The sequence below is a fragment of the Cervus elaphus genome, chromosome 14, assembly GCF_910594005.1.
Source record: "Cervus elaphus chromosome 14, mCerEla1.1, whole genome shotgun sequence".
Taxonomy (NCBI): domain Eukaryota; kingdom Metazoa; phylum Chordata; class Mammalia; order Artiodactyla; family Cervidae; genus Cervus; species Cervus elaphus.
The window spans coordinates 15,706,355-15,733,563 of record NC_057828.1 but is presented as its reverse complement, the minus strand read 5'-3'; the positions used below and the strand labels follow the sequence as shown (position 1 = coordinate 15,733,563).

At 37.2% G+C, this 27,209-nt stretch overlaps 1 protein-coding gene across 1 annotated transcript; it reads left to right on the top strand.

The window, feature by feature from the left end:
* Positions 1-388: 388 nt before the first annotated feature.
* On the top strand, positions 389-25,463 carry RGS21 (regulator of G protein signaling 21). The gene is made up of 4 exons (XM_043923814.1): positions 389-399; positions 4,718-4,794; positions 8,353-8,519; positions 25,260-25,463. Exons 1-4 carry the CDS (start codon positions 389-391, stop codon positions 25,461-25,463), a joined length of 459 nt encoding a protein of 152 aa, XP_043779749.1.
* Positions 25,464-27,209: the final 1,746 nt, after the last annotated feature.

Below are 27,209 nucleotides of genomic sequence, written 5' to 3'. Positions count from 1 at the left end.
TACAGAACTATACCTATATGTTTTTTCCTGAGTTGATTTAACCTCACGTGAAAAACAGTTGTCTTGGAAATGGATGTATATGAACTTTAGAAACCAAACTTCCAAATGGAATTTGTTCCAGTTATGCTACAGACTGGAGAAAATGCCACACTTACTCAAAGAGTTATTTGTTTCTTAGAAGTTTAAGCGTTCTGACCAGTGAAAAGTTAACAACAAATGAAAAAAAAGCTGAGGACAGCATGATTTAAAGAATGCCAATTTGTGACCCAGGGGATAGCTATTTGCATACTAATTATACTGTTCCTGCTGTCACATTCCCTTCAGCTGGAAGATCAGTCAGAAAGAGAAATTTGGCATCATCTGTGACAGTCAGACAGTGGGACGAAAAATGCCGGTGAAGTGAGTTGCTGTTTCAAGTTCTTTTTATCTCTGAAGATGTACAAATGAAAACACTTGAGTCTCCATGAGTCTTGATGTTGCCTTTCTTTCATTTATGATAAATATGTTAATTGCTGTCTTCCCTCCTGATTTGTACTTTTTCTCCTTTCTCAACTGATTTTTCCTTCTTTTCTAAAATCTGTCCATAATGCATGTGTTTACAGTTAATTCTTTATATTTACCAAGCTAAGGCAAGGTTACAAAGTGGAGAAAACCCACTCTCTTAATGTGAGGCTCTCCCAAATTATTAGATGCTCAGGTTACAGACCTAAGTTATACATGATCCTAGCAAAAATTATTCCCTGTGGCAACATGGACTGAGAAACTTGAACACAGATACTATCTGTTGATAAGGCAGCAGCTGTCATTTCCTGAAGCACTGGGCTCCTTGTGTGAATCTCCTGCTTGCTAATTGAGTGTGGAGAGTTCAGTTGCTGGAGCCCACATCTTTTTAATGGAATACAACAGGTTCGAGCGGGCACCATTAGCAAGATAACTGGTAGCTTTCACACAGTTCCCATCTGGCCTGACTCTACTTTGGACACATAATATGAGGACTGCTGGCCTCGATGGCACTCACATAAGGAAGGAAATCAGCCCAAACCCCATGAAATGCTAAGTGTGATTCTGGTTCCAGATACACAAGTGAAATTTTCATGGCAAGTCATACACTCACATGTCACCCTGACCATGCATCACAATTTTACAGGAAATATATGCACACACACAAAGGAGAAGAGCTGGACAAAAGCTTTGTAAAGTTGTGACTAAAACACAAATAAAAGAGAAAAAAAAGAAAAGCAAAAGAGACAGAAAGGAAAGAGGGAGGGAGGGAAATGTACAATGTCCATTTATTTACAGTACCGCATGTCAAGTAAGTTCAGCCCAGTCATTATGTTCTAAAGCCAGCCATGCTCTTTATCCCCCAATTTTAATTCAATAGATTTTTCTTAACATTCATAAAGTTACATTTCTAAAAATTTAAAACCTATGTATCAGTCACATCTAAAATAAGAAAGGTCCTATTTTGGTTTGAAAGCACACAAAACTGAATAATCACTGTCTTCTGAAAAACTTTCTATTGAGTAGAGATTAAAATTTAACTGCTTTGTAGAGGAAATATTTGCTGTGACAGGTAATAAATCCTATTACAGGAAAAGCACTCTAAAATTTATTTGACACATTATGTATGTTCCAAAATGTGAACAAAGTATATAAGCATATGTATATTGACTCACCCATGCCAAGAAGAATTGTGAAGAGTTTGTGTATTTGAAACTCAAAATACACCTGTGTTTGAACCCTAACTGCCCATTAATATATGTGTGATATTACACCAGTTATTAACATCCCTTCTTCTTACTCATCGGTAACATGGGATTAAAACAGACTGTCATTTTCAAGATTAAATAAGGTAAAGTATGTGACATGTTTAGCACAATATGATATAGACTGTAAGCATCTGGTACATTGTTATGCATTTTGGTGCTATTATAAAAATTGTCTTTCAGTTTATTCACATATAGCAATAAATTACTCTTCCAAAGAATTACATATAATCAACCCCCGATTTTTTATTTGGACAGCAAATTTACATTGTTTCTTAAAATAATGAATCTGAAAAGCATTGCCTTACAACCAACCCTTCCATTCTTTCAGGCTTGAAACTGAACCTTTAAGTCAAATTTTAAATCTGTTAGAAAATAGTGAGCTGAGGGCATTCCAGGCACAATCACACACAGCAGCAGGTATTTACTCAGAGGGCTGAAGGACAACTTTTTTCCTTTGTAACATCCTAGTATCTCCAATTCTATTATCACTAATATTCTATACCTATGGAATACCTATAATATTTTAGTATTATCTCTCCAATTCAAAACATAAGAAATTTTCTTTATTCTCGGTTCTGCACCAGCTCCAAGACTCTGCTCTCTTTTTTCTGTTTTTACTGTTTCCCTACCTTTATGATGATAATAAGAATAGCTGCCACTCATTTGAATAATTCCATTCTAAAAAGACTCTTTTGCATTCCAACCAGCACTTTGCTGACTATTCTTTTTGCTTTTGGCTTAAGAAAACTGGCTCTCCTTAAAGGATATGGTTTGCGTTGATGCCTTCAAAATGCATGTTGTCCATTTCCTATAGTTTCAGTCACTTGGGGTTGACAGAGAGGTCCCTGGTTTGCTGCTGCCCAGTGACGCAAAAGCATCTCCTCTTTCCTCACCCAAAACACACTTTGACGCTAATAAAATTCAGCTACACCTTCACTAACCTTCTCACCACTGTCATCTACTAGCATCTTAAAAGTCACTGCACTTCTTCCACTGAAGGCTTTAATGCCTGCCACTGTTTGGGGTTTGGCCATTCAATCATTTTTTGTTTATACATCCAAAAAATATTTCTCGAACCAGACACAGTGCTCTCCCTGCTGGACAATAATATTTTTTTTCCTGTCATCATACAACTTACAAACAAATGGGGGAGTACATATTCATCCCTGAATGATTCTGCCTAGAGTCTACTTCTCAGGGTTTTCTTTGATGGCTGTACCTTATTCAAAATGAATGTACTCTGCAGCCAGACTGGAGATCAAAACTCTCTGCCCTCTTCATTAACACACACTCCACAGGCACTAAGGAGAAATTTGAGTACCACGCTAACCACCAAATTTCAATCTACAAATACAGACAACATTTTAAACATGTGCATTTTAAGTGATCATATGATAATTTTAACACTAGGGAAGCCTGGCGTGCTGCAGTCCATGGGGTCACAAAGAGCTGGACACGACTGAGAGAAGGAACTGAACTGACAGAATTCCTAAAATTTGATAGAAGAACTAATGCTGGACTCATATGAAATATAACAGGAGCATTTCAGAGTAACAGTTTTCATAGTGCACACAAGCTCTTCTACATAAAATTAGATCTTCTATCGGGTCCCATTCTCCATTTAAGAAAGATGAGAACTGAAACTGCCCATTTGAATGAAAGAACACCATTTCAAAACGGCTTCACAGGAAACCTTGTGTCCCTGAGATTTAGTAGATCAAGAGAGAAAGGAAAATCAGTTGCCTGTCATTGAAGAAAAAGTAAAAGAAATGGGAGATAGAAAATCCAAGTATCGGGAGATAGCAGCAAGTGCTCCCTGTCACCCAGCCTCCCTGTGTGGCCCCTGAGTACAGACATTACCATCTGAAAATATAACTGCAATAGCAGTAGAGAGAAGAGCAATGAAAACTGGGGCAAATCACACAAAGTAATAGAATGTAAAAGCATAGCGGCTGCATCACACTAGCATATTTAAGATTAGTCACCTTGATATGCAAATATAAATTTTATAAGAATGACTGGATGTGAGACTATCAATCTTTTTAATAGAAACCTTCAATTAGATCATTCCTTTCCACAGCTAATAAGTCACTTGCACATCACAGCTACATCATCCAAGATTTTTCTTCTGGGTAGCAGATGTTTTCTATGGATAGGGACTTATTTCATTAGGATCTTTGCTTATTAAGGGGAATAATGCATGATATATTTACATCTCAGAAAGTTTATATCAGAAAACTGGTTTATTATTTCTACATCACATCCCCCAAAGTATACTTTCTTCAGAAGACTAAGTCAATACATTTTTTGACTACTTTGGAAAAGATATTACTCTGTCCTGACAGATACCTAGATTTAAATAAATCAACCCAGATGGAAGCATACCTTTAAAGAGAAATGAAAGCTGTCTCAAAATGGAGTAAAGACTCCTTAAAATACTATAAATAAACATTTTCAAGATCATCCCATGTTAAAAATCTTTAAAACTGTAAAGAAACTTAAGATGCATAATTATGAAGTGGACAATTTTGTATACTGTGAAAACTTAGAAAATAGTTCATTCATCACTATTGCTATCATGATAACTGTTTAGGAACAGACTAGTGTAACCCACATAAATTAACAATTAATATAGTTGAGATTAAATTCACTATTCTCCACAGGGCAATGAACAATCTCTCTTGTACCTTCATTAGAAATCAAGAATTTGCAAGTATGATCAATACTGTTGGTTAGAATAGTAAGTAACTTGCTGGTGTCAAATCACATTCCCCTTTCTTTGCTATTGCTGTCCACTGTGGAAAATATTATACAATCCTTGTTGACCTTTTGTAGTTTAATTAATGATGCAAAGCTCATTTAAATGATATAATTCAACAAATACACATAACTCAAATATTACTATACATTACAGAAGAAAAAGATCACAATGCTATTGTCAAGGGTAGATGTTGTTTCCACAGGTCACCAACTGCAGAAACAATGGCGTGGTCTGAAAATATGGACACACTTTTAACCAATCAAGGTAAGATCCAAATGATAACAGGCCTAAAAATGCAAGGATTAAAACTAAATCAACAAGTTCTGCAAGTTGTAGACATGTTATAAACAATGAGTTTGATCAATATATGAAGTATACGATTCCCCAAAGTCTCACAAACTTACACAGGCCCAAAGTTTAAATGGAATTAGGTTTGGCCTAAATGAAGACAAGATTATAGAAATTACAGACATTAAAAGAACAAGAAAATTCCAAATAGAAAGGAAATGATAAAGTTGTCTTAGTCTCATCATCATTTGATGTATATCAAATACTGGAGTGCATAACTACCCCCTTCTCCAGGGAATCTTTCCAACCCAGGGATCGAACCCAGGTCTCCCACATTGCAGGTGGATTCTTTACCATCTGAGCCACCACAGAAGCCCAAGAATACTGGAGTGGGTAGCCTATCCCTTCTCCAGGGGATCTTCCCAAAGCAGGAGTAGAATCAGGGTCTCCCGCATTATAGGCAGATTGTTTACCGGCTGAGCTACCAGGGAAGCCAGTCTCATTATCGTTTGATATATATCATGACTATTATTGTTGCAAATTAAAACATACAAACTACTGAAAAGTTGAAAATTTAAATAAACTGTTTGCTTCTTCAGGCTAAAATAAAGTTTCTTAAGTATTTATTTCAACTGAGTTATTCTTACTTTAGAGAATACAAAAACATATTTGAATATATTTGTATATATGTATGTATATTGTGGATATATAATTGTAATTAAAATGATGGCTTAATAAAGTAAGTTTGGTGACTTATAAATAAAACATCCCAGAATACAAAACAGTCATATACAAAGATATCTAGAATTCTGCTTTAGCTGTACATAAACCTGCTTTACACCATTTCTGTCTCATACAGGATAGAAATGATGCTACAAGAGACATAGAAAATATTTAAATGTAGTGTTTGTTCTAATCAAATGGCATTTCCACTTTAAATTTATAAAGTAAATATCAGAAGATTAGAAATGCTTAAAACATGATAAATCTGAATATGTTCTTCATGGCTGTTTGTTTGTTTTTTTTTTCATAAAAACAATTTGATTTAGATGAAATTACACTACCATTTTATGATTCTTAAATAACTAATTCCTAAAGTATAGATAGAAGATCTTGATGGGCTACAGTCCATGGGGCTGCAGAGTCTGACATGACCAAGCACACATGCACACATACTTTGGGCTTCCCAGGTGACACAGTGGTACGGAATCTGTCTGCCAAGGCAGGAGATGCAAGAGTCTCAGGTTCAATTCCTGGATAGGGAAGATCCCCTGGAGTAAGAAATGACCAATTCTGTGGACAGGAGAGCCTAGCAGGCTACAGTCCATGGGGTTGCAAAGAGTCGGACACAACATACACACACACAAAGCATAGACATAAAATACCCTGTCAGAGCCCTAGAATCCAACTAAGAACATATATTAAAGCTACACGGAATTTCATTTCTGTAAGTTTCAAGCACATGTTTTTTTCCTTAAATACATGACAAGCGTGACAGATCAGGTTTGCTAACACCCTAGGGAAGGTGTCTCTGCAGGTGGGGGATTGGCTGCGGCAGTAGTGCAGACAGAGGCACGAAGGTTATAGATGAATGCAGATGCGTCCCCCTGCAGATCTCCTGGGATTTTGTACCTCATGCCCACAGAAAGTACAAAAGTCATAGATTCATCTGCAAAGCTGTTTGGATTTTGCTTTTCTAAAACCAGAAAAATAGCTCCAATGCTTTTCAATGCTTTAAACAGATGACCTACCATATTACCTACTTGTTTTGTGACTTGATGTTACATCTTGCACATACTGAGCAGAGATATTAGTGTGGCTTCTGCCACCTGCTCCTGACATATTCCACTCCTCAGCCCCCGTCATACCTACCCATAAGTATTCCCTCATACAGAGGGACCCTCGATAATATATGATTGTGACTGTGGTGGTACATTATTCTAAAGTCACTTGACAACCTATGAACTTTCAAATTGTATGTATATAGTAGACGAATGATTCAACAATAGTCTATCCAAGGAAGAGATAACTAGCCCCAGTGTTGCCTGTTTATTCTGTTCCTATGTGTCCAAACAGAGCAACAGGAGGAGAAAAGAAGGAGTAACTGTTAGTTCAATGTCACTCTTCATGAATATGGCATGAGGGGAGAGAATAATAATATTTTTTTAGATCTCTAACTTCCCATCTCTCTGGGATGTATGTATTTTGCATACATATTGCAAAATACTTTCATTTGCCTTAATGACACACATGTAAAATAGTGCCAGACGTGCTTCTACAATATTCTTTCAGTATTATTAAAGTATACACTTTATTATATAAAATAATTTTTTTAGTATAAATTCTATTTAGACCTCTCAAATTCATCATTGTTTGCATCAAACTCACAGAAAATTGTAATTGTGTTACTAAGAGGATTTTTGTAACCCAAATTTGTGTCAAGAAGCTTCTTGAATGTATTTTCTAACCAGAAGAAATGTGCAATTGAATTTTTATAGTGCTCACATATTAACAACATTCACACTCTGCAATATTTCTACTGAGAATTTTAATTGGTATCTGATAATCTTTTGCAATGACCTGTTATTTCAACTCTACTTCGAATCATTAAAAAAAAAATTGTTATGTTTAGTTTTAATCCAGGGCTTCTAGATAATCACCTCGTTCCATGAAGACCTTTTCTATTTTCTATGCTATCTTTCAATCTCCTTCCAACCTGCAGCAACCAACAAACAACTAACTAAGGCCCCTTTCTATACATGTTTGATGCTTACTTTTTTGCTAGTCAATTTCTCCCTACTTTGCAACCGGAAGAGTCAGCCCTCTAGCACATAGTTGGGGAGGAGCAGCTTTGAGCCAGGCTGAGGGGCCCCCTTGGCAGGTGGAGGAGAAAACCACCAATGTATTGGAAGGCGAATCCTCTGAACACCAGTCTCAGTGATGAGCAGACACTGCCAGAGGAAGGTACCGACTGAAACTAACAAACTGCAAGGACTGCTTAGTTCAGGCAACTGCAGGAATTTGATAATAATCTTTCTAACCTGGTACCTCAGTAGAGGCCCACTCTTAACCATCCTTGGCTGTAAAAGATTTAGAAACATTGCCTTCTCAAAGGAGTTCTTGGTGTGCCAAAAAAGATTCTGGGGCACATTTTAATGAGGAAACTAGAGAAAAGAGTCTAAACAGGTGGTCAGAAACTTAAACATTTATGAACAGGAATAATAAAAGTTTAAATGTGACTGAAAATCAGACAGTGAGAAGAGCTGGAACGTATGGGAATCCTAGCATTTCTGGTTGTTATTCAATTTTTTAAAGTGCTACTATTAGAAAAATAGACTGAATATTTTACGTTGATGACTACTGATCCAAAATCAAGCTTTCTAAAGTTAAAAACTAAAATATATAAATGCTATATTTAGAGGGATGATAAATATTTGCCACTGAATCCTCAAATGCTTTCACTAAACAATGAATACAATTGGTCACGTGACTGCACTGTGTGATGCACGAATGTTTTCCTCATGTATTTTATAGCTGGTCTAGATGCTTTTCGAACATTCCTAAAATCAGAGTTTAGTGAAGAAAATGTTGAGTTCTGGCTTGCCTGTGAAGACTTTAAGAAAACAGAAAGTGCAGAAAAAATTGCTTCCAAAGCCAGGATGATTTATTCTGAATTCATTGAAGCCGATGCCCCCAAAGAGGTGAGTGAAATATTCCACAACAGAGAATATTTATCCACTTATCCACTAACACATCTGCTCCCAGTTGAAAGACACCAGGTCCACCTCAAGGGAAATTAAATTGTCGCCATGTCTTCAAACAGAAGATATCCGTAAATCTGAACAGAAGTTCCTTATGGTGATCCTCTGGCACTGATTCAGTAAATAGTTTCTAGCACTCTCTATGTGCTTCAGTGTTTCTATTTTCTGAGCACAACAAGCAGGCGCTTAAAAAATAGTCTAATGTCCCAAATTAAACAGCTCTACAGAAATCCTATTTAAGCGTGCTTCTAGATTTATTTCCAATTCAGTTTCATTTTTCCTTTTGTAAACACAGGGGTCAATTTGGAATAGAACTCTTGAATACAATTTTTAAAATAAAAGAAGATATGTACGGGAAGGTAAAACCTACTAACCAACAGTACAAATGCGTAATATTTAATATTCTGGAGGCCCACAGTACGGCATATAATAATGCCTTACCTTCTCAAAGAGGGGGTTGCTTGACTTTATTCCCTTGATGGCTGTGGGGGCGCACCCCGCAGGCTTGCAGAGACATCCATGGTTCAGTGAACCGGGGAGCTTGCACGTGTGAAGTAGGGCCCTGGAGCCACACCCCATGGCTTGCGGTGGACGGTGGAGGGAACAGGGCGGCAGACCTTGCCGGGAGATGGGGAGGAATGGGAAGGCTACTAGTTAACCGGGAAATGACTGACATCGGATTGGCTCATGGGTTACCAGGGATACCAGCAGAGGGTCAGGGCCCTCCAAGCGCCTTCTTGGAGCAGAGGTCTTCCCTTATTAAACTATCAAAGGGAGTCATTCTGTCCGAAAGATTAAAGCAATCACTGACTGGGGCTGAGGGGCAAACATACAGATGTTTACTGGCTACGGTCCATCCTGTGAGTGGGCTATAGGGAACCAGGGACTCCTCGAGCAGGGGCTGGACAGGGAGTGAGCAAACAGCCATCCTGCGTGGTCAGATCACCGTGGTGCAAATGAGCCACAGGTGTGCAGGTGGCCTGGTCCTACAACAGTAAAAATGAGCCACAGGTATGTCTCAAGTGGTCAGATTCCACCTGTGCTGCATTAAGATCAGGAAAATAGAAAAGGCCTTACAGGAAAACCTGGAAGGACTTTGAGAAGAGCCCCTCAAAAATGTTTTATGTGTATACCATCTCATTTATAATTGACTTAATTTCCAGAACCAAATGATGATCATCTCTGCTGCATCCCCTTAATGTTTAACTTTAAAGTTTAAACTATTTACATTTTAAAACTGCTGTAATCCCTCACTGATTATAACATCTAAGCAGAGAGTTTTAATGCCTAAGCAGCAGATGGGACTCTACCTTAAGCCACTAGCACCAAACATAAACCACATACGTCATCTGTCCCTCCAGAGTTGAAATACTGATACCCTCCCAAGTGACAGCTACTATATGTTCTAATCCAAAATTAAAATTCATGGTATGAGAAGTTATTGTACTACTGAGGACAGAGGACAGCAAAGATGAAATGCAAACATTTTTTTTAAATCTAGGGCATAAAGTTGCTGTATCAATAGTTCAAGTTTTAGATGGACACTAATTACCGAAGCATATATTGGTATAGTAAAATTTTGCTGACATATGAACCACTGAAGCTTTGCCTGGAATTCAAAGGGGGAAAGAAAAAGTAACTTACCTCCTGTGGAGCTATTTCAACATTCATTTCCCAGTCACTATCTAAGAATCAATAAATGAGTCCAGAAAAATTTAAATGTAGTGTATAAGATTTGTCAAGTTGATTAATGTGTCATTCCCTAAAAGGCTTTGAAATCAACTCTAAAGGTAATCTATTTATTGTGATATTGGTTTGAAAGCCAGATTTATTTTTCTTCATGAATCTGTCTGCTTAATGATTATTTTAAGTTTTTCAAATATTATATATGAAAAATCTTACATTAATACTAAAGAAATGTAATCTTTTAATTACAGCTGAACTCAAAGTTATAATATATAATAAATTATCAGTTTGGATAAAATAGTTTTATTTTCCTAATCTTTCCTGCCAAAATAAGTTAATATGGTAATAATTTTTAAAAATTGTACAGTTACTGTTTTAGGATACAAAACTCTCATACTTATTTTATAATTTGTCCATCTAGTTAATTTTATAGCTGCTTTACAAATCATGGATTATATTGTCTCAAAGTATCTAAAAATATTATTAATGGATATGACAAAATTCTCATTGAAGATGAAGTGTATATATACAATTGAAACAGCCATCATCTTTCCTATTATTTGCCATTAATTATTTAAAATTCAAATTAACTAAAGGGCATATGTCTCTTACGTACATGGGCTATAGCCCATCAGTTATATATTATATAATACAAGTGTTAGTATGAGTCATTAAACGGAATTTTTTTGAGTCTGTTCCCACAATGAAGTCACACAGTAGAAGGGGAGATTGACATGTGATAAAACCAGTCAAATACACAATAGGCAACTAATAAGTTGAATCATTTAAAGCTTGTTATTAACAGTGTTCAGAAGAGCAATGAAGTCTATCCAGAGATTTACAGGATGGATTTGTAGGGTGGTTCACACATGAAAACTATGTCAAGAGAGCAAATGAAGAAAGTATTTCAGATTGAGGGCACAGTGTACAGTGTAGATGTACAGAACTCCCTAGAGTTTTCCAGAAATCACAAGCATTTTGATATCACTAATGAGAAGCAGTGGGATAAGGCTGGACAGGCAGTGATAAAGATAAAGAGAGGGTGGGAAGTAACCTAGATTTATCTAGTAGGCAGACTTCACAAGACAACGTGATATATCTGATAAGGAGGTTGGAAAGTACCATTTTCATAAGTAGAAAATTAACGCAAGAATGAGATTCATATGAAAGCATTCTTCATTTTTCAATATTCAATTACAGTTGTAAAACTGTCTAGCATAAAGAAATCAAAATTATAACCAATTTCCTTGGTAGAAAACCCTAAAATAGAGAACAATGACAAGGTCACATCATCCAGATGTCTATTAAATCCCATTTACTTTATTTTCAACTTTTCATGTCTTTATTTCTTCATCTGTAAAATTGCTAGCATGACAATAATTTTTAATTGACGCAATTAGACAATTTACCATCAGACTATTTACTAACAATCCCTGTCTATAAATGGATGTTACTAATGGTTCTTCGTTTCCTTTTCTAATAGGCAAAACTGCACAGAAAAACTGAACTTTCAGGTCTCTATGAGAGATTATAATTGCAGGAAACTTTATGCCCTCTCCCTTAGAGTTATACCATCTCTCTGGTTTCTACACTAATTGTGTGATGTAGTAGAAAATCTAAAGGTTAGAGATACAGACTCAAATCCTGTAATCTTGTGTTGACCTATTTTATCCCTCTGAGCCTCAGTTTCCTCATCTAAAAATGTAGCTGTGAAAAAGGACACAGCAACCATACAGGATAGATGAAAATGGTGAATGAGATCGCATTTCTAGGGTTTGCTTCAGGCAGAACAGTCTTTAAGTTTTAATTCCTGTTTTTCTTTACACAAGTCACTATAACTGCTACTGACTCTACCCCAAAACATTCATTAACTAGCTTCTAAGACCATCTGAGGACAAGCCACTTTGAATGATTTGATAAATGTATACATGAAAGTGAAACTGTTAGTCAGTCAGTCATATCTGACTCTTTGCAACCCCAGGAACTATAGCCTGCCAGGCTTCTCTGTCCATGGAATTCTGCAGGCAAGAATACTGGAGTGGGTAGCCATTCCCTTCTCCAGGGGATCTTCCTGACTCAGGGATTGAACCTGGGTCTCCTACACTAAAGGCAGATTCTTTATTGTCTGAGCCACCAAGGAAGCCCCTAAATGTATATACATATGAACACAAATTAGAAAAACACATTAGCAAATCACACGTTTCAGGTAGAAATATCTACTAATTGAATGGATTATACCTAGATATTTTCAGAAGATATTGCAAGGGGAAATAAAAGTGTGAGTCAGATATTTCTGACTAAGTAGTCTAAAAATGAGAAAATTATTAGATAAGCAATATATATTTTAAAGTGTCCTTACCGCACACAGTAAGAACTGGAATGTGGCAAAGAAAAAAAATTCTTAACCTTGTACTTATTCTTCCTTCAATTTGGACCATTAATTTCATAATATTTAAAAAATTTCAAACAATATTATTTGGTTTCAGAAGAATGTAAGTCTTAAAATTAAAATAGTATGAGCCATCAGGGAAACCCAAGATACTGACTTATTTTAAATATTTATGTTTTATATCTGTCATTTATGAATTATGTTTGAATCATCTCTTATATTAACAAGAAAATTAGTCAGGAGGGAAAATATGTGATTAAAGAGAAAACTGTTTATGTTGACTGTCATTCTGTGAGATTAGAAAATGTTCCAAATCATACCACACGGTAATGTTTAAAAATTATATAAATTCAAATTCAAATTATGACCAATCCAGGAGCAAATACATTGGCAGTGTTTTAAGTAAAAAAAAAAAAAAGTACAAAAAATTTAATTCTTTAATGTATTTATTAGCTGTGAAGACATCATAACCCATAAAACAGAAGAAACTATCATCATAAAGGAAAAGACATCTTAATGCGTTACACAGGACACTTTTAAAATATCTGTGTCTGGATGTTTTGCTTTTAATTTTTATTGTAGCACAGTGATATTTGGTGACTCTTATTTCATATCAATAAATGCTTATTCTGTGCCTACGATTAACCACCATAAGATAAATTCCTTCCATGGAAGGGAAGTTGGGTCTAAGCAAGAGAACAGGTAATAAACACAGAAGTACAATGCAACGTGTTGTGTAAATGAGGTAACTTGATAAGGAAATGCAAGACAATAGAGTCGATTGAAACTATGGTTTGGCTCAAAAGAAACAGTCTAGTTGGGTTAAAAAATGAGATTTCTAGAACCAGGAAAAAACAGCAAAGCAACAAATGATTAAGTGGGAAAAATGTTAAAACAGATGAAATTGTTTCCATTGTATCTTTTTTTAGCATTTTTATTTTTCTTTCCTGTTTCTTTTGGTGCAGGGCACATAATGCAGCATGCAGGATCTCAGTTCCCTGACCAGGTATCAAATCTGTGCCCCCTGCTCTGGGTGTGTAGAGACTTAACCACTGGACCACAGGGAAGTCTTTGCTGTTCATTGCTCAGTCATGTCCCAATTTTTGCAACCCAATGGACTGCAGCATGTCAAGCTTCCCTGTCCTTCATTATCTCCTGGAGTTTGCTAAAACTCATGTCCATTGAGTCAGTGATGCCATCCAACCATCTCATTCTCTGTCATCCCCTTCTCCTCCTGCCTTCAATCTTTCCCACCATCAGGGACTTTTCCAATGAGTCAGCTCTTTGCAATTGGTGGCCAAAGGATTGGAACTTCAGCTTCAGCATCAGAACTTCCAATGAATATTCAGGGTTGATTTCTTTCAGGATTGACTGGTCCAATCTCCTTGCTGTCTAAGGGACTCTCAAGAGTTTTCTCTAACACCACAATTGGAAAGCATCAATTCTTTGGTGCTCAGTCTTCTTTATGGTCCAACTCTCACATCCATACATGACTACTGGAAAAACCATAGCTTTGACTAGATGGGCCTTTGTCAGCAAATTGATGTCTCTGCTTTTTAATATGCTGTCTAGGTTTATTATAGCTTTTCTTCCAAGGAGCATCTTTTAATGTTATGGCTGAAGTCACCATCTGCAGTGATTTTGGAGCCCAAGAAAATAAAGTCTGTCATTGTTTCCAGTTTCTCCCCATCTATTTGCCATGAAGTGATGGGATCGGATGCCGTGATCTTCATTTTTGGAATGTTGAGTTTAAGCCAGCTTTTTCACTCTCCTCTTTCACTCTCATCAAGAGGCTCTTCAGTTCTTCTTCGCTTTCTGCCGTAAGGGTGGTGTCATATGCATATCTGAGGTTACTGATATTTCTCCCAGCAATCTTGATTCCAGTTTGTGCTTCATCCAGCCTGGCATTTCGCATGATGTACTCTGCACATAAGTTAAATAAGCAGGGTGACAGTAAAAAGCCTTGATGTACTCCTTTCCCAATTTTGAACCAGTCCATTGTTCCATGTCTGGTTCTAAAGGGACATTGTTGTAAAGGTTCTAAATGGTCAGGGAAGTCCTTGTATTATATCTAAAAGATGATAATGATTGAATAGTACTGAGGCAGGATACTGAGATAAGGCCTTTATTTTTTATTTTATTTCTTCATTTATTTTTGGCTCTGCTGGGTCTTCACTTCTGCAGAGACTTCTCGAGTTTTGGCGTGATGGGGACTACTCTCTAGCTGTGGTGTGTGGGCTTCTCCCTGCGGTGGCTTCTCTTGCTACAGAGCACAGGCTCAAGGACAGGTGGGTTTCAGTACCTGTGGTGCAGGGGCTTAGTTTCTCTGAGGCATGAAGGATCTTCCCAGATTATGAATCGAACCTGTCTTCTGCATTGGCAGGAGGATTATTTACGTCCGAACCACGAGGGAAGCCATGCCTCTATTTTAAATAAGGTTAATTTTGAGAATTCCTTGGCGGTCTTCCAGTGGTTAGGACTCTGCACTCTCACTGCCGAGGACTTGGGGTTGGAGCTCTGATCAGGGAACTAAAATTCCACAAGCCACATGGTACACCCCTCCCCTCCCACACAAAAATAAGGCTAGTTTTATACTCCTGAGGGAAAAGATAGACCTCTGAATTCTTGGCAGAGAGAACCCCATGGCACTATAGGCATTTCTTGATATTCTCAAAATGCCAGTTGTATCCTCCATTTTATATTCCTATTTTCTCAAAATGGTAAAGAATCTGCCTGCAATGTGGGAAACCTCGGTTCAATCCCTGGGTTGGAAAGATCCCCTGGAGAAGGGACAGGCAAGCCACTCCAGTATTCTTGCCCAGAGAATCCCATGGACCGAGGAGCCTGGTGAGTTACAGTCTGTGGGGTTGCAAGGAGCTGGGCATGACTGAGCAACTAACACTTTCCTCTTTGCGTTTTTAAGTGTTACTTCCCCAATGAGCTGATGTTATTTTGAGTCTTGGTCCTGACCCACAAGTTGCTGCTTGTCAACAGCATCCCCGAACTATAAAATCACCACCAGATAAAATGTTTGCTTATTTATTAATTTACTAAGTTTTTGTACACTTATCAATAGTTAGCGGGCTGTTACATTCCAAGCACCATGCTGATGCAAGCTATGAAAAAAGAGTCTCTGAATAAAATAAAGCTAACCATCTTGGTGGGAAGACTCTAGTTTAAAAAAAAAATTAGAATAAACATTCATGGATGTTGTGATAGGGAAATACAGGTAATATGGTCACTGTAACTGGAAAAATCCAAGTCTAAGGGATCAGGAAATGTATCTCAAAGGAAGTAATTAGTGAGCTTTGATCAGAGATGTGAGTATAGAAGGAAATAAGACAAAATGGAAGGACGGAAGGATGATAGGAGAGGAAACGGAAGAAGAGTCTAGCAGGGCACCAGCTGGTGTCTAAAAGGCTGGCCCAGTAGAGGAAGAAGCCTAGTTCTGGGTGCCTCAGAGCGTATGTGGAGCCAAGAGCATCTTCTGAATCCTAGTGATTTCCGCATCTCTATTTATTTCCTCTTCAACTCAAGGGATCTCTTAAAAAGGAAGAGATAGAGAGAGACAGAGAAAGAAGAGGATGGGGAGGGGGAGGACGAAAGGAAGAAAAGCAGAGATAAAGAAACCCTAAGCTGCACACTTGCCCAGGGCTTTTATGTGGACTATGTGACTTGATCACCATGCTCTCTCTTAGACACTACAATCATCCACCTTGTAAAGGTGAAAAATGAACTGAGGCTTAGAGAGGAAAATGATGAGTCCTGCAGTCATTACGATACACAGATCCTGAGGAGGGAGGTCTTCTGCCCCTGCTTTTACATTTTAATTTCCTTCCTCTAGATCTACTACATATTTTCAATGTTCACAACACAGCCTGGGAACCTTGGTGTTTACACTAAAGGTGAAAGCAGAAAACTATCTCGTCACATAGAGTCTATCTTCCTTTCTGTCAGGAGCTGTGTTTCTTTTCTCATATTCTCTCTATTTTGTATAACTTCTTAAACTGTAAAGCAAGAAAAGTGGCAGGAGTATCTCATTTAGTAGCCTGCAGTATCATTTTGGCCCTCTGAAAAAATGACTGCTGCCTTTCAACTCTAAAACAAAACGCTCTTTGAATTTGCACACATCCCTGTGCCACTTAATCTTGGATCACCACGTCGGGGTTTGTCAGGGAAACCTGTCCATCCTATTCTCTGTTGCCTGCTCCAGATAGCACTTGCTCCTTCCATCTATTTTTAGCAATCCGTATCCTTCAAGCTTTTATACATTGATTGCATATGTTTGATTTTTTTTTCATTTCTCTTGTCCAATTTAAGGTGTCAGTGCGTATCCCAACTCATGTTACTTATTTCTGTCTTTAAAAACCAACTGTGACAAAGGATACACTCCTGTGCAGAATGGATTCCCTCTCAATGTTATAAACTTGGCTATTCTCAACTTTCACAGTAACCCTTGAGAATATACTTCAGGATATTCGTGTGCCTTTAATGATGCCAAAAACGAAGTAATACTAGAGGTGTTAGTGGTGATTAAACAGAATTATGTAGCCAAAAACATGATTATAGGCAACTTTAATTTGAATAGTAATTTTTCAGCGCTGCGGTGAATGAGGTTGAGGTGGCTGCCTGCCCCATTTGAGTAAGGCGCTTTCCATATGCATGCACACACTCTTTGCATAATGACCATCTCCTGCTACACCATACATTCTAAATGAGGGGAAGGCAATCTCATTTGAATGTGAGAGCTTGACTGAGAACTTTTCATTCAAATTATGTAAAAATATATAAAGCACAGTTTAGGGTCACAGGAAAGCCAAAAGGTACAGTTTCAAATGCATTCTTCTTGCTACAATAATTTGTTGGAAGCCAAAAGAACTTAAAACTGCTGTCATAGAAAAGAGGAATTGGCTTGCATAACTTGCAGTTATCAAAATCACCTGAGCATTAAAATATCCCTGGCTCATTATAATAAAATCGCTTTTTAAACAACAATGCAAACACCAGTCAGAGGCACTCATTTTAATGCAATGGATTGCTGTCAGTGTCAGCTGTGTCAAGGCCTTTTCAAAAATGACAGGATTTAAAAGTCGCTAAACACTTGCGATGACATCTCAGCTGTCATTCTGTGAGAATCACAAGCCTCTGTCTTGTTTTCTGAGATTGGCAGTGCAGCAGTCTCAGAGAGCTAAGATAATCCGTGACCTTTGGAAAAATAAGCAAATTAAATGTATTTCTCAGCATCCTTGAAACTTAAGTGTATCCATAGAAACAAAAATGCAAGTGACTATTCCCATGAGTAAATAATATAGATATAACTCTGTTTATTTCATCAATCGATATGCCATTCAGCTCCTGCTCTGGACCTACTAATCTGAGCTGCTCGGCTGAGTCTAAGCTTCTCCCAAGGCCCAAGCAGCTCAGGAGGGCCTCAGGTCCACACAGTCGGGAGGCCTGCATCTCTATAGGGTTACCTGCTGATAGGGTGCCTGCTTTCAATCTACTCCAAGATCAGTATCTCCTCTGTGCTTACTTTTTGAGATAGCAATTGATACAACAACTTAGCCAAACATCAAACTTGAGATGAGAGCATAATTGGAGGTGTAGTTGGCAGACATGAACCTCAAAGTGATCATGTTAAAGGAATGTATGTATCAGAATATATGCTAGGCTGAATATTTTCACTTTTGTCTTGATACTAAAATTTCAGGGGACTCAAGAAGAGAAGATAGGGCACTGTGGGTAGACTACACTCAAACCTTATTTTTTTTTTTTCTTTTTTTTTTTTTAAATCTTATTTAGACCGACTCCTTGGGACCGTTTAACGACACGTATCACCCTCTCTTAACCAAAATATTAACTTCAGTTGGCATCCTGTACTTAATTTCTTCCTCTCTTACTGACAATTCTTTACCAATTTCTTTTGCATTCCTACCCATAGCCCAGCACACACTATCTTGAGGGGAGGTGGTCGTCATTTATTTTCTGCCTGCATTTACTCCCCAGGGGATCTCTTCCAGTCTCAGCTCTAAAAGGGCATCTCAACCTTCACTACAAATCTGAGTCCTTATTTTCGCCTCAAACTTTTCTTCTGAGTCTCTGTGTCTCAGTGAATGGCAACTCCATTCTTTTTGCTCTGGCTGAATAATTGATACTCATCCTTGGTTCTTCTCTTCAGTGCCATATCCAATCCATTGACACTTTGTCATCTCATTCTTCAGAATATTTCTAAAATCCATTCATTCTTAAAAATGTTGTTCCTTATCCCACTTCATAAATATTCAGTTGTAGGCTTCATCTATTCTACATTCTAAGTATCTCTGAAATCTATACATTTCCCTCCATTCTCTGTGAAATGACCCAGCCTAATCCACCATGACTAATGACCTGAATTTCTGGTATGACCTACTAATTTTTCTCCCCTTTATCCGCAACTAGTCATTATATCACATAGCAGCCAGTAACATGTTTTTTCAAGCACATGTGTTTACATTAGTACCTTACTTAAAATTCTTCTTGTTGCTTTCAAGTTAATTAAAAATTATTTAAGAAGACCTGTAAAAGTCTGTGTGATATGGACCTTTATGCCTTTTCAGGCTGTTGCCCTTTTCCACCTGAAAACCTGATGAGCTTTTTCCAGTTTCCCCTCCCAGGTCCATTCCATAATCTTCTATACTCATAATAATACCTTGATGATAAGCTTACAACCTCATTTCTTTCAGAAAGATTTTTTTTTTAAAGAAAGTAGCTTCTTCCCTTTGAATTCCTTTCCCAAAATCTGTCTTCTTGATTGACTTTCAACTTAATTATTTTTATATGGTCAGATCTTAACACAATTCCTAAGTACCCATTCAATGAAATAATTTAAATGAATAAATTATAGAAATTTACTATAAAACAACCACTTTTTCAGATGAGGTCTTTTTTTATTAAAGAAAAACAGGGATAATAATACTATCCATCTTATGGGTATGTGTGTGTGACATACAGTAGCCATATAAAGACTCAGCACAATAGTAGTAATATTTGATGAATATTAACTGTTATTATTTACAATTAAAGTAATCTTCTTTAAATATCCTAAAGATTATTTTAGAGATAATGTCATTGCTTAAATTTTTTGAAACAGGAGAAGACAAAATTAACAAGGAAAATAATCCAGGGAGAGAAGACTTGGCACGGAACTTAGGTGATGCATGACTCCTCTGCTTGTATGTTGAGGGACATGTAGAGAAAAAAGAATCAGTGAAAGAAACAGGGAAAAATAACAGATAAAAGACAAGTTAATTCCATGCCACAAACTACTGAATTCCCTTTGTAGTAACAAATTTTCTTCTGTGATTATCAGACTGAATACTTATCATTAACAGAAGCCACTGTGTCCAAATCTATTTAAGCAAGAAATCAAATTTCTTAGGATTTTTAAATCAAAATAATGTATGATGATAAGGAAATTATAGTGACATTCTTTATGTAATCAAGAAAGGGTTCTTGGAGGATATTCAACTTCAGCTAAATTATAAAGGATTGAGGAAAATCTGTACAGAATAAAGTTGTGGAGGAGAGAGGGATTTTAGATGGTGAAACAGCATAAACAAGAGCTTTAGACAGAAAATTCACTCTGGGAACAGAAAGTATATGAACTTCTGTTCATCTCTGGATGTCACCAAAGATAAGTAGGAGGTAATTTCAAAACAACATTTGAAGTCCAGGTATGAGGAAGCTCAAATGCAAGGGTAACATGTTTAAATTTTATATTATAGAAACTAATGGTTGTCGACTGAACATTCATACAATGAAAGTGATATTTTGGTGAAGTTGGCATAGTAATGCTGTCCACTGTGTGTACAAGGGGAGGTATCAAGTAAGAGAAAAATTCCATGGTTTAAGAAAGACATTATGCTATACAAGATTAAAATGGAAAGATAGGCATGAGAAAGGTAAACTAGATAAAAAAAAATAAATAAACTGGAGAGATAGGAGTGGATTTCATAAAGGCAGAGGGAATCTGAGATCAAATTGTCAACATCCATTGGATCATAGAAAAAACAAGAGAGTTCCAGAAAAACATCTACTTCTGCTTTATTGAAAATGCCAAAGCCTTTGACTGTGTGGATCACAACAAACCATGGAAAATTCTTAAAGAGATGGGAATACCAGACCACCTTACCTGCCTCTTGAGAAATTTGTACACAGTTCAAGAAGCAATAGTTAGAAATGGACATGGAACAATGGACTGGTTCCAAATTGGAAAGCAGTACGTCAAGGCTGTACATTGTCACCCTGCTTATTTAATTTAGATGCAGAGTACATCATGTGAAATGCTGGGCTCAATGAAGCACAAGTTGGAATCAAGATTGCAGGGAGAAATATCAATAACTTCAGATATGCAGATGACACCACCCTTATGGCAGAAAGCAAAGAACTAAAGAGCCTCTTGATGAAACTGAAGGAGGAGAGTGAAAAAGTTGGCTTAAAGCTCAACATTCAAAAAACTAAGATCATGGCATCCAGTCCCGTCACTTCATGGCAAATAGATGGGGAAACAATGGAAACAGTGACAGACTTTATTTTCTTGGGCTCCAAAATCACTACAGATGGTGACTGAAACCATGAAATTAAAAGATGCTTGCTCCTTGGAAGAAAAGCTATGACCAATCTAGACAGCATATTAAAAAGCAGAGACATTACTTTGCCAGTAAAGGTCTGTCTAGTCAAAACTATGGTTTTTCCAGTAGTCACGTATGGATGTAAGAGTTGGACTATAAAGAAAGCTGAGCACCAAAGAATTGATGCTTTTGAACTGTGGTGTTGGAGAAGACTCTTGAGAGTCCCTTGGACTACAAGCAGATCCAACCAGTCAATCCTAAAGGAAGTCAGTCCTGAGTATTGGAAGTCCAATGAGTATTGGAAGGACTGATGCTAAAGCTGAAGCTCCAATACTTTGGCTACCTGATGCAAAGAACTGACTCATTGAAAAAGATCCTAATGCTGAGAAAGATTGAAGGCAGGAGGAGAAGGGGATGACAGAGGATGAGATGGTTGGATGGCATCACCGACTCAATGGACTAGAGTTTGAGCGAGCTCTGGGAGTTGGTGAAGGACAGGGAAGCCTGGGGTGCTGCAGTCCATGAGGTCACAAAGAGTTGGACATGACTAACGATTGAACTGAAGGAGTGAGAAATAAAAGGAGCATTGTGAAATTACAAAAGAAAAGGTGAGTAAGGAAAGTTCTCTCTATATATATAGATAGAGAGATCAGAGGGAAAAAAGAGTTGTCAGAGATGATTCTCAAGTTTCCAACTTGAACAACTTGGAGAAAAATAATGACATTTATAAAAACATGTGGGTGTGCTATTTTGTCACTGACATTAAAATGAATTGCCAAGACACATCTTCCTAAGACTACTGATTATCTCCTGGGAACACTGTCTCTGCCCATCACTTAGATATCTATAGCTGATGTTGGCAGCTTATTGGTAGGAAAACAGGCAAATCAGAAAAGTGAGAGGGGAAGTCAGAAGTACAAATTTAGTATATTTGAACAAATAATGTTAATTATCAGTAATATATTGAAATGAATAGTTCTGCTTAAAATTTACCATGATTTTTAACAAATGTAGAAGCTGCTTACACAACACACGTGTATTGAATCCTCACACTACGCAAGGCATAGTGAAGGATAGGCAAAATTAAATATAATTTAAAAAACACAAAGTCCCTTCACAGATCAGAAAAGGTAAACCTTACAAAGCAGATGTTATTCGAATATAACTTTAAGGACATAAGAGCTTTCCTGGTAGCTCAAAAGATAAGAGTCTTCTTGTAATGCAGGAAACACAGGTTTGATCCTTCAGCTGGGAAGATTCCCCTGGAGAAGAGAATGGCTACCCACTCCAGTATTCTTGCCTGGAGAATTCCATGGACAGAGGTTACAGTCCACAGGGTCACAAAGAATTGGACACAACAGAGTGACTTTCACTTTAAGGACATAAAAGACTGTGAAAGACTTAGATGAGAAGTGGGTTTCAGCTAGCCTGGGATGGTGAGGGAAAATATTCACTGGTAACAATGTACATGAACTTGAGCAAACTCTGGGAGATAGTAGAAGACAGAGAAGCCTGGCATACTGCAGTCCAAGGAGTTACAAAGATTCGGATACTACTTAGCAACTGAACAACAAGAGCAACAAAATATAAGAAATTTGAGGGTCAGCATGACGCAGGGCACAGAGAGGAGAAAAAGTATCTAGGCTTGGACAATATTGTCTTGGTCATGAATGCCAAGATCAGGGCTTTGGGCATTTTAAATAGGGAATATGGAGCTATTGCAGATGTTCAGTTCTGAATAAAATAATAAGACAGTACTCTGCACACACTGTCCCTGCTATCCGTGAAAACTCGCCCAATGAATGAATGCCTAAAGGAGTTACCTTGGTATATTTACCATTAAGGGGGATATAAAGTTAAATAAATTGCAGACGACACCATTGAAGAATTAACAGCACATGTATAATCTCATACCCTAGCAACACAAGATAGGATATGAAAAAGATTTCACTATATGTTGGGCAAGCCCTACGGAATCTTGATAATACCCACTATTCTTTATTCCCACTATGGGAATCAGGAACTATACCAGGTTCATGACATGATATCATGTCATCTCCCTGTTCAAAAACACTTCTGCGTCTTCCCACTGCTTCTAGTAGAAAGATAGGAACCCTTTACCACAGCAGATAAATCCTACAAGACTTGACCTGTGTGCCTCCTCTCCCGACCTCCCTCCCCACGAGAACTTTATCAGCCCCCGCACCCCCACCACGCAGACACAGAGGCTCTTCAGAACATCACCAATTCGTTCCTGCCTTGAGGACTCTGAATTTTTTTTTTTTTTTTTTGCCAGAAACATTCTTCCTCAGATTCTTAGAGAACTGGCTCCTTCTCATTCTTTCTAATGTAAATCTAAAATTACACTGTATAGAAAATATATAGTACATTCTCCAAATATAGAAAGCATCTGGCACATAACAAACTCACAAATATTTGTGTAAACAATGATTATATGGATCATCTCACTTTAATTCTTATAACAACTCAGTCAAGAATGACTGGGCTTAAAGATGAAAAATAGCTTGGTCACCAAGGTCATAAGCATTAGAACATAGATTGGAAAACTACCCTATAACTTTACCACTACTCCACATCATCTTTCTGTGTAAAGAAGCAGAAATTGATTGCAGATTTTGAGGCCTTGGAGGACTTTACATAATTTCATCTGGAACTTTGATGCAGGACCTGAGAGGATAATCAAAGAAATAAAAACACAATGTAATCTGAATCCCCAAGTAGCCGAAATCCCTAAGAAAGAAAATATCAGTGAGCAAATAGGGGCCTTTGATGATTCTTTTCAAAATAAAATTTTTTCGTTTGTTCTTTTCATGAGAATAATAATGTTGAAATAATTTGATATTGCTTGTCTCATTTAGCCCTTCAAAGACTTCAAGACATTATTATTATCCTTTTTTACCCCATGGAAATAGAAAGTTGAAGGAAACTGTAAAACTTGCTTTACTCATATGAACAGCAAGTAAGTAGCTAAGAAATTTGATTGAAGGTCTGTCTGCCTATCTTTTAACTTCAATTCAACGAACATAAATTGTCATTTCTAGGTTTTCACCAGGCCCCCAATTTCTAGCATTTTGGTCTCCCTCATTTTGCCAAGAGACATAATTCTAATTGACAAATGTTTATCGACTGCCTATTATAGCAGCAGCAGAACCTGCCTTTGGTGAGCTTTGAGTTTTAAGATTCACATCTCTTTGATAATTCATGAATATTTTCAGTTTAAGTGAAAAAACTTGGATGTGAAATTTTCTGCATCTCAGAAAGCATCCTGGAAATGGGTAGAACTGGACAAGAATTTCCATGAGGTTTGGGGCATTTATGTATTTGCAGGTGTGGTGTGTTCCAATATAATAGATCTCTATTAGACCTTGCTGAGAATGCTTACTTGTGGTAGTGCTAAGGGGGCAAGAATATACATACACACATGCAGATGTGTGTACGTTCCTTGGGAGGCATGGTGTTCTGTGAACAAGGGTAGAGTGTTAGTTGGTCCATTTTGGCAAACAAAAAGAAACACAATTTAGGATGAAAAGCAAGATTATGAGAAACAACACCGGGAGCTATGGAGAATGGGAATGTGCTGGTGAAGGCCAGCTTAGTAAATTCTAATTACTGCTCTGCCTATAGAAGAACAATTCAGATATTAAGGCCAAAGTACTAGAAAGAAATAAAAGATGGTAAGCAAAAAGAATGTAAAGTCACAAAAAATCTTATATGCATCTCCTTTGTCATTTTTTATAATCTCAAAATAAGGTTTGACCTCTGTTTTCTGTCAATGCCAACCCTCTCAACCTAGGTAAAGTAATTAAACCAAGCATGTGTTCTGCATCTCAGAAAATGAACGTGTGACCTTTCCGCTGTTTTGTATAAGATTAACTTTATGCTTAAAAAATTTCAAATCATATGTGGATCTCCCATCTGTATAGACCATGCAGTCTTTATTAAACTAGTCTAATGTGATGCAATTTATTTCCACAGATTAACATTGACTTCAGTACCAGGGACCTCATCTCAAAGAATATTGCAGAACCAACTATCAAATGTTTTGATGAAGCTCAGAAGTTAATCTATAGTCTGATGGCCAAGGATTCTTTTCCTCGATTTCTAAAGTCAGAGATTTATAAGAAACTGGTAAATAGCAAAGAGATTGGAAATCATAAAAAATGGCTCCCTTTCTTGTAAAGAAGGTAAATGACAAACTAACAATCAGATTATAATTGTGGGGAAAGAAGTGATAGGATAGATCAGCTCGATCGATAAACTTCAAGGCTAGAATGTTTTAAATATACAAACACAGTGTAAGTTTTTTTAGGATTTAGAAAACAAGCTTTACTTCAATAGAAAAATAATATGTTATACCTGAAGCCTGAATGTTTAAGTCACTGGTTTAGAATGTGTTTCTTTTATCAGGTACTTAAAAAATCTCTTACTGGGAGAGTACAAAGGAAGTTTATGGAGATATAATACACTCTTAAACCATAAGTGGATATTCTCATGACATAAATTCAGGAAACTATATATCTTCATGTTGCTGCATGGGAAACTGTTTAGCATCATACAGATGATTTTAAATACCATTTGCATTATTCAAAACTTCACTTTTGTAAAAAGAGAAATTCTGAACCAAAACACTTCATTTAGTATATCAACTATTTCTTTGCAACCAGCATCTCCTACATAATGATGCAGTGGTTATCTAAACTGCTATGGCCCTCTGATTAATGACAAAGAAAAAATGGCACATATATACATATATGCCATTGATTAAACTGTCAAAACAGATCACTTAGTTTAATTCTGCGGCATCACACAGTCATGTATGGAATGGGCCTTGTGGGTGGGAAGGATTGACTTTCTTAGCTCAATAAAAATATAAAGGAAAGAGGAGGAATAAAGAGGATGGATAAGTGCATATATGATGAGCTGCACGGCAGTACCTATCCCATAAAGTAAAAGATTACTGCAACGTTATCTGCTCAAATAAGTATGGAGTTAAGCATTCACTCCTTCAGCACTGTAACATGTTTATAGAACTCAAAGAGATTTCAAAATGCATTTCTTTTGAGATATTCCTACATCGCACTCTTTCTACATGTAAATGTCCTCAGTTTTGACCAACTCTGCAACCCATGGACTGTGATCCACCAGGCTCCTCTGTCCATGGGATTTTCCAGGCAAGAGTGCTGGAGTGGATTGCCATTTCCTACTCCACTATGTGTAAATATTCCATGATAATTTTGATTATTTTAATGTCAGTATGAGAAGCTATAAAGATTCAATAGATCTTCCATGTTTCCATTTTATTTTCACAGATTTACTTAACTTTGTTGATAGGTCTATTTTGCAGATTATTTGAACATTAGAAAATGGAGGAAAAATAGTAGGATTTGTTTTATGCTTCCACAGGCTATTCATTTGATAAACAAAATTCTATCTCCTCTTTGCCTTGAAAAATAAACATTTAAACACATGCAAATGGAGTGTTCCCTGGATACTTGCAAATTCTTTAAAGGAAAACATAATGAACACTGATTGTGAATATTCAGTGTTCCTTAAGCGGCACTTAATGAAAAAGACCTATATATACTCTGCAACATTTGTCTGGAAGGACCCAACCTTCATTTAGCCTGTATTTAAAGAGGAAATTTAAAAATTACTCCTAGAGACAGAAAAAGAAAACTTTAAAGTAGAAATTAAAATCACATCCCTCCTTTTAGACATGAAAAACCATGACCATGGTTATTTCCTAGGCCACATGCTGCTAAGAGGCAGAGCTGGTAGGAAGAGTGCTTTCCTCATGGGCCACAACCAGCGCCTTGTTCCCACAAGAGCAGAGCAGCGTCCTTCCCATTAGGACTTTGCCGATGCCAGAAATCTACTATCCTGCTCAACCTCAAATACTGAGGCACCCTTTCCTTTCGTTGAACA

Bases quoted from the DNA above. Each gene is read 5' to 3' on its own strand.
- RGS21 (XM_043923814.1), top strand. The intron at 4,795-8,352 runs GTAAGATCCAAA...TGTATTTTATAG, and splicing joins CACACTTTTAACCAATCAAG to CTGGTCTAGATGCTTTTCGA. The intron at 8,520-25,259 runs GTGAGTGAAATA...TTATTTCCACAG, and splicing joins AAGCCGATGCCCCCAAAGAG to ATTAACATTGACTTCAGTAC.